Below are 8,577 nucleotides of genomic sequence, written 5' to 3' on the forward strand. Positions count from 1 at the left end.
AAAGCCAAACAATATTTTAGTAAGTTGGCTTCCTCTTTTTTGATGCCCTGATCCAAACTTATTTTAGGCTTTTTGCACGTCTTTTTGCTTTTTTTGGTAAAAAAAGAAAAAAGCTAAAATATCAGAAATAATTTTTTTAAAGTCCCCAAAATCCATGGCTTCATTTAACAAAACCAAAGCAAACAGAGGTGCAAACATAAAAGAGTAAACTGGAAAACTAAACTAGAACCAAAAAAAGACTTGTATACAGCTACATGTCTTCAAACATTCATTGTTTATAGAATTTTAACTTGCTTATTTTCTGATTCATGAGAAAATCATTGAACTAATCTCATTTGAACAAGCTAAGTCTATTTAACCTACAAGTGTAACTAAAACATACCATCCACTCAAAAACATCAAATTAATTTAAGCATTTACTTGCCATAGAACAAATTTTTAATGGTTTTCAGCTTTTCTGTTGTTCCAGCTAATTAAATCTTGTGCTCATTTTAAATGGATCCTCCAAGTCCAAACGGTATACACAAACTGGAGTACACGGGAAACATAGATAGTAAAACACTTAATACAAAGGTGAAAATACAGTGGGGTTTTTTTGGGTTGGTGTTATCTTCTCCTGTTCATTTTTTAGAAAAACTTTTTGTTTGAAAAGGTGTTCTGCTCTCTTCTACCAGCTGTCAACAAGATTTCTGATATTCAATCAAGTGGTCCGTCTCTCTTTTCAGGCTAGAAAACCGAGTGAAGCATGGGTGACTGGAGTTTTCTGGGGCGGTTGCTGGAAAATGCTCAAGAACACTCCACTGTGATTGGAAAGGTAACTCATCTATTTAAAAAAAAAAAAAAGTTCATGCCTTCCCATCCCGGGACACAAAACCAAATGTTAACGTGTGGAATATTCAAGTGTTTCTCACTTCCGGATCAGCAGTTTCTATGACCTCTACTCTTCTTTCTGTTTCATTCTCTTCCTTCATAAATTCCTCCAAGTATTCCTTCCAACTTCCCATCACACTCTTCTCACTTGTTGGAAGATTACCATTTCTATCTTTAACAAGCCCAACATGCTGCATATCCTTTCCAGTCTGATCCCTCCGTCTCCAGTTGATACAAGTCCTTCTCCCCTCCCTTCGTGTCTAGCTTCATGTACAACTCATCATACACCTTCTGTTTTGCTTTTGCTACCACCCTCTTTGACCTACAGTACATTGCATCTCTTTGTATTCCTGTCTATCTCTTCAGTCCTCTCACTGTCATATTTCTTCTTGGCTAACCTCTTTCTCTGAATAGCTTCTTGCACTTCACTATTCCACCACCAGGTTTCCTTATCTACCCATCTCTCAAAGTACAGTTGCTGTAGTAGCCCAGTCATTTGGAAGCTCTTTCCTACCACCCAGGGTCTTTAACAGCTTCTCTCTGAACTCCTCACAACATTCTTGCTTCCTCAGCTTCTACCATTTAGTCTTCTTCTTTGATTTTACTCTTTTTCTCTTCTTCACAACAACAGTCATTCTACACACAACCATTTTGCCGTCTGGCCATGCTCTCCCCTGCCACAACCTTAGAGTCCCCAATCTCCCTCAGGTTTTCTCTTCTGCACAGAATGCAGTCTACCCATGTACTCCTTTCTCCATTCCTTTAAGTCGCCTCATGCTCCACCCTTTTTTGGTAAGAGGTGTTGACTACATCCATTTCCTTCCTCTTGGAGGATCCACAACCATCTGTCCATCCTGGTTTCTTTCCTTGACACCAAGCCTACCCATTGTCATTCCCCCATCTGTTACGGAAACACGATCCATAGTGTACTTCCGGGTCACACGAATCGCAGTTGTTTATGAATGTGTGTACTTTTTTAATTTAAAAAGTACATGCTCTATCTCCACCAATCTTTTTTTTTTTTTTAATCTCCACTGATCTTGATGTAGCTAATTTATGCCACTCGTATTTCCGTTACAAATCATTGGTTAAGATGATATGCGACGCATTAGACATGACCCCCATCCTGGGTTGAATGATGTTGAAAGGTACGAACACCTTTCTCTGGGTTGTTTGCATCGGGCAGGTACACCAGGAGACTTCACCTTAGTTTGAGAGTTTTAATACACACCAGAGTTAAAGTATTACACAAACAAAGTACTGAAATACATTTCAGGAGACAGTGGAGGCGTACTTCACCTGAGAAGTTGCTCTGCTCAAGATTGTCTGACGCTACTTTCTGTTTTAGGATAATATAAGCTCTTCATGAACCTGCCTCCCTCCCGGAGGGGGATCTTCTCCTATTGGTTTACCACCTAGTCAATCTAAAGTTACCTTGGCAACCACGCAGTCATATTTCTTATCTTTCAAGGAAAAACTAGTTTTAACTGGATTTTGGTACCAGTCTCGAAAGTTACTTTTCTTTGTTCTCTGTCTACAGACGATCCGGCCCCTCCTTCCTGCTCAGTGCTGTACGAAAACAGTTTTTCACCTCTATGTGATAAAATGTGTGAACAGTTAACACGCACAAAAATAGATATGATGTGTGAACAGTTAACACGCACAAAAATAGATATGATGTGAATAAAGTATAAAATATAAAACTATGGAAAAAAATGAACACACAGAGTACAAAATGTCCAGTGAACACACCCAGCCTGTCTATTCATCAATGAGAAAAACCCTGCGAGATACAGAATTTCTATGGTGAAACAGCGCCGCTCAGTGGTGAAGCTGCATATCATTTTAACCATGACGTAAATAAGTCAATTTTAACAGAAATACGAGTGGCATAAATAAGCAACATGAAAATCGGCAGAGCTAGAGCACATACTTTTCTAAGAAAATTGACAGTTCTTACTCATAAATGGAATTATACTCGTACATTTTCCTTAATCTAGTATATTCAAAGGTGATCCGTGCGACCCGTTAAGTATTCCTTTTAGCGCATGCGTAAATGAGCTACATTACGGATCGGGTTCCGTAACAGATTGGGGAGTGACACCCGTCACTTCCTCATCCCCTTTGTTTCCTTCACCAACATGTCCATTCAGGTCTGCTCTGATCACCTCTCTCTCCTCCACTGGAATACTATCACTTCATCCAGATCTTTTCAAAATGTATATTTCGCTTCCACATAACTTCCAACTTGTGAAGCATAACCACTGACAACATTTAGCATTCGACTTATACCTCCAAACACATCACACTATCAAACACTCTTTTCACCTCTACTACATTCTTTGCCAACTCCTCCTTCAGGACCACCCCTACTCCATTTCTATTTCTATCTACACCATGGTAAAACAGTATGAACCCTGCTCCAATGCTTCGAGCCTTGCTGCCCTTCCACTTGGTCTCTTGGGGCGCATTCACACCAGCTCCGTTTAGTCTGCTTTAATCAAACTCTAGTCCATTTGCCTAGGAAGTCCGGTTCGTTTGGGGAGGTGTGAATGTGCAATAGAACTCTGATACAGACCAAAAAAGTGAACTCTATTCTGCCTAAAAACTTAGGTCTCGGTTTGGTTGAAGGTAACTCTAGCGTGGTTCGAATGCAGTGTGAATGCAAGCAGACCGGAGACTGCTCCAAAAGCAGGAAGTGGAGTACAGCGCAGGGCAAACAAACGCAGATTTCTCTTACCTCATATGAAGTCATCAGCTGCCTTGTGTGAAAAACAACATTCTCCATGGTCTTCTGCTTCATATTCTGCTCATGCTGAGTCCATTGTTGGAAAAATGACAAAACAGAAATCCTAAAACCACAAAAATTTGACGCCACTCTGTTTTTGTTTTTATTTCCAGAAGAAGAAGTGTCTTCTTCAGAGGTTTTTGTGTTGTTTCCTTCAGTAGTTCTTGGTGCAGCGCCACCACAGGCGAGGGCGGGGGGAACAGGTTGGCTCGAATGACCAAGTGCAATGTGAATGCAAACCGCCCCAGCTGAAATGTAAACAAATGTTACGAATATTGGTCCCCAACCGAACTGAGGCTACCGGACTATCAGGTGTGAAAACAACCTTGGACACATAAAACATCTACCTTTCTTCTCTGCATCACATCATCCAGCTCTCTACATTTGCCTGTCATTGTCTCCACATTTAGAGTTGCAACCCTCAGTCTTACATTCTGGACTTTCCTCTTCTCCCTCTGTCTCCTGACACGTTTCCCTCCTTGTGGTCTTCGACTAACAGTTGCACTATTTCCACCGGCACCCTGTTTGTCAACAGCACTGATAGTGGTCGTTGTTAACCAGGGCCTTAACTGAACCAGTATGGTTTTGCTTGGATGAATTTTTATGTCTGTTTTGGCAAGTGTTTTTGCCAGTTACCCTTCCTGACACAACCCTCACCATTTATCCAGACTTGGGACTGGCACAAGAGATACACAGGTTTGCGCTTCCTATTGGCTGGTCTATAATACAAAACAACAGTTTATTACAATGCAATGCAGTTTGGTACAGTACAGTACAACATTGCTTGATACAATACAAGACTATCTTGTTTGATACATTAAAAAACAATTTGTGGTTTAAAGAAATATGATAAATTAAAATGTAATATGAAACAGTTCAAAGCAATCCAACAAAATACTCTATGTGAACTATCTTGAGGCTCACTAATCTATGGAGATAAACCTAACAAGGTTGAGTCAGGTCCTCTGGACGGATTTTTCTTGTAGAAACATTTTGTCTTTTATGCAAAAGCCTCCTTCAGTCAGACTGAAGAAGTCTTTTGGATAAAAGACGAAACGTTTCAACAAGAGGATCACACTGAACACAGATAATTTTTCCTATGAAACAATGTTTTTTTATCCGTTGTTGAAAGCTTTTACCAAACTACAGAAGACTTTTGTCTTAAGGTAAAAGCAGTGACCGTCTCTTTCATTGTATTTTTTGTAAACTGCTGTTTTCTGACTTTTCCTTTCCAGGTTTGGCTCACTGTCCTTTTTATTTTCCGCATCTTGGTTTTGGGCGCAGCAGCTGAGGAGGTTTGGGGTGACGAGCAGTCAGACTTTACTTGTAATACGCAGCAGCCTGGTTGTGAGAACGTCTGCTATGACGAGGCCTTCCCAATCTCTCACATCCGTTTCTGGGTGCTGCAGATCATCTTTGTTTCCACGCCAACCCTCATCTACCTGGGCCATGTGCTACACATTGTCCGCATGGAGGAGAAGAGAAGGGAGAGGGAGGAAGACCTCAGAAAGGCGGCACAGCACCTTGAGGATCATGACCCTCTGTATCACAATGGGATTGGCAATGGAGGAGGAAGAGGTGGGAGGAAAGAAAGACCCCCAATCCGTGATGAGCACGGCAAGATCCGGATTCGTGGCGCTTTACTAAGAACATATATCTTCAACATCATCTTCAAGACTCTATTTGAGGTGGGCTTCATTTTGGGACAGTACTTCCTCTACGGCTTCCGCCTGAGGCCCCTGTATAAATGTGGCCGCTGGCCCTGCCCCAATACTGTGGACTGCTTCATCTCCAGGTTAGAGAGAACAACTCTATTCCTCTATTTACTTCCCTACGTAAAATGCTTGGGCAAGTTTTCTTAAAACAGTACAACGTTTAGTGCGTGATTTTTGGGTTGGGTTGTGGTATCAACTGAACAGGTGAGGTTAAAGCTACATTGTACCAGATAGGGGTGTCCCAATACTAGTTTTTTCAGACCGAGTACAAGTAAAAGTATTTCAGTTTGGAAATTTGCTGATACAAAATAGAGATATAGAGCAGTTATTGAGTTAGTACTTCAACATTACACGACTTTAGAAACACCTTTTGTTCTTACAAACACAACAGACGGCTGACTTCACCAGTCTTTAAAAAATCTCCAAACTATAGAAAATATTTTACTTTTTGCCCTCGGTTATTTATGAATTGGAAAAGGAAATTTCATCACCAAACATTTAGGTGTCCATAGTATTGGTGTGTTTTTATGAATACAAGTACAACTTTTAGGACAGTTACTGGGCTTGATACCAATACCAGTATCGTTATTGAGACACCACTAGCACCAAATAATGGCAGGCAAACATTTGGACATTTTGAGTTAGCCCCCAATAAACCAATCTTTAATGAGCATAAAGTTAAAAATTAATGGGTTTTTTTGTACTTTCATGGAGGATTTGAACACTTTTTTTATGATAACTTATTTATGAACTTTGAACACAAAGGTACAATTACAGCAAGTACAGAACCCAACAATATTTTCACAATTTAAGGTCAATACTTGGTTTTTCATTTGGCAGCACAATGGTTTAGTGGTTAGCACCAATATCTCAGCATTTAGGTCCTGGGTTAAATCCCTGGTTTGGGCCTAGGGCACTACCGGGGACTACCACTTGTGACTTTACATTAAGTGCCACGAGATGAATATATATTAGAAAATGGTATTTGGTCTAATGGTGCCTCCTCAGATGTGCACATACTGAAAATCGGATTTTCTTACAAAAAAAAATAACCATTTTGCTTTCTTTGTTGTACCAGGCCCACTGAAAAGACCATCTTTATCATCTTCATGCTTGTGGTAGCATGCATCTCCTTGGCCCTCAACCTACTGGAGATTTACCACCTGGGCTGGAAGAAAGTCAAGCAGGGGGTCACCAAGGATTTTGTTCACGACAGTCAGTCAATGTTGGGGGATAAGCCTGGAGATACGGAATTGATTCCAGAACAGACGTCTCCATCAGCGCTCAAATCTTTGCCAACTTATGCTAATGTGAGTGTGGTGGAGGATGAAGAAATTGAAGGAGCTTACAGTCAATCCAGGACCTCCCGCACCATGACCTCCCTAAACCAGGGCATGGCCACTGCACTTACACCTGCAGGATCTACATTGGAAGGTGCTGCTTCCCAATCAGATGACTTCCTGTTGGAAGCGTTGCCTCCTTCATTTTATGACAAAAGTGAGAGTTTGGGGAGTCATGGACACCTGGTGGAGATGGAGCAGAACTGGTACAACACGGCTTTGGAGCATCACAATCGAAATGGAAAGCGTTCCTCCTCATATCCTCCTCCTCTTGCCTCTGGCTCCTCCTCTCCCGAGGACAATATGGTACTTTCGCAGGAAAAGCGACACTCCATGTTTCCCACACTCCCTCTCAATACCCCTCTTTCCTCTCTTGCACCAGAGGAGACGGAGGAAATCACTGTGGCCAAAGCACCTTGCAAGGTGCTACAGGATGACTTCACAGTGGTAACCAGAGCAGAGATGCATCAGCCTCCTGCAGATACAGGAACAGACTTCAGGAAGCTAAGCCGGGGAATCAAGAGCGGCGGCGCTCGAGCTCGTCCTGATGATCTGGCAGTGTAGCACAAACATTGACATGCTAATGTATACAGCTCTTTAAGAGATGCAGTATTTACACATATGCAGAGTAGCATAAAATTAGATCTAACCATGCTCTACAAGGTAACACTGGTCTTTTGCAACCATTTTGTATGAGAGCCAGAAGACCAGTATCATTCCTACATTTGAGTGAAAAATACGGAGCTGAAGAATCGGTAATAGATATTAGCGTGTGTACGAGAAACAATGGTGCTCTTGGCGACAGAACAACCAATGTTGCGCTAGGATCACCAACGTCATTACTAATCATGGCCCCCATTTATATTTAATTATAAACTAATGTTTCAATTTTAAAACTAAAATATTCAAAAATTCAACTAGAGTCCAACTTTTCTAACAATGAGACAAAGAAGCTACATGAGACAGCGTTAAAATAAGCAATGCACCTGACAGAAGTGGATTGAGAAACTATAGCACTGACTTGAATTTTACTCTCTTGAAAAACGTAGTTTGTTAACTTGAATACAAATTTAAAACTTGAAACATTTATAAATCTTAGCACAAAACATAAACAAAGGGGCCGAGATGGGGTCGAGGCAGGGCAGCCGACTTGGTACCAGAAAGTCATAGGTTGAACTCCTCGCCATGCCCACATGTTGTGGTGTCTTTGAGCAAGACACCCAATCCCTAACTGCTCCCTGGGTGCCAACATAGCTGCCCACTGCTCCACCTGGACATATCTCACAGGTGATGGGTTACATGTAGAGCACAAATTTTTTCATTATATGGGAACATACGTACATTGATGACAATACATAGCACTTAAAAAAACAAAACACATTTGATCCCATGCATAAATGGAAAAGCAGCATTTCAGTCAAAACAGAAATCTACGTTTTCCAGAAAAGACCAGCCTATTCTTTCTCCTCATTAGTAAACTAAATGAAGACTTTGACCAGATTTGGCTCCAGTTGCCATTGTCAGAAACACAAAAGTACAAATGCTATGTTTTTAAAACGTGTATCCTGCCGACTGCGGTGGACCACTTGTTTGTAATAATAACAACCTTCTGACATAGTAGCTCATTTTAATTCAATAAATCTAGATTCCTGAAGTCCCTGTGAATTAGCACTACTTTCTGAGAAACGGCTACATCACGTAAGCTACATGTAGCTTACTTTCAAAATGTTTACATTCTTTTCTTTTTTTTGTATACGAATCAAGAAAATTAGACAATAGCAAATAGGTTGCTAAATTCTTTCATTTAGTTGCTTTATAGACTCTGGGGCTATTTGAAATAATTGTATTTTTTAGATTAGAATAT

The 8,577-nt window shown here is 40.8% G+C and overlaps 1 protein-coding gene across 1 annotated transcript; it reads left to right on the top strand.

Annotated features, from left to right (window-relative positions):
* The first annotated feature begins 711 nt into the window (after positions 1-711).
* LOC119428739 (gap junction alpha-3 protein-like) lies at positions 712-7,277 on the top strand. Its single transcript, XM_037696412.1, has 3 exons — positions 712-814; positions 4,894-5,453; positions 6,452-7,277. The coding sequence occupies exons 1-3, from the start codon at positions 746-748 to the stop codon at positions 7,275-7,277; spliced, it is 1,455 nt and encodes a 484-aa protein (XP_037552340.1). The 5' UTR covers positions 712-745.
* The last annotated feature ends 1,300 nt before the right edge of the window (positions 7,278-8,577 follow it).

Source organism: Nematolebias whitei, chromosome 23 (genome assembly GCF_014905685.2).
Source record: "Nematolebias whitei isolate Nwh7 chromosome 23, NemWhi1, whole genome shotgun sequence".
In the NCBI taxonomy this organism is placed as follows: Eukaryota; Metazoa; Chordata; class Actinopteri; order Cyprinodontiformes; family Rivulidae; genus Nematolebias; species Nematolebias whitei.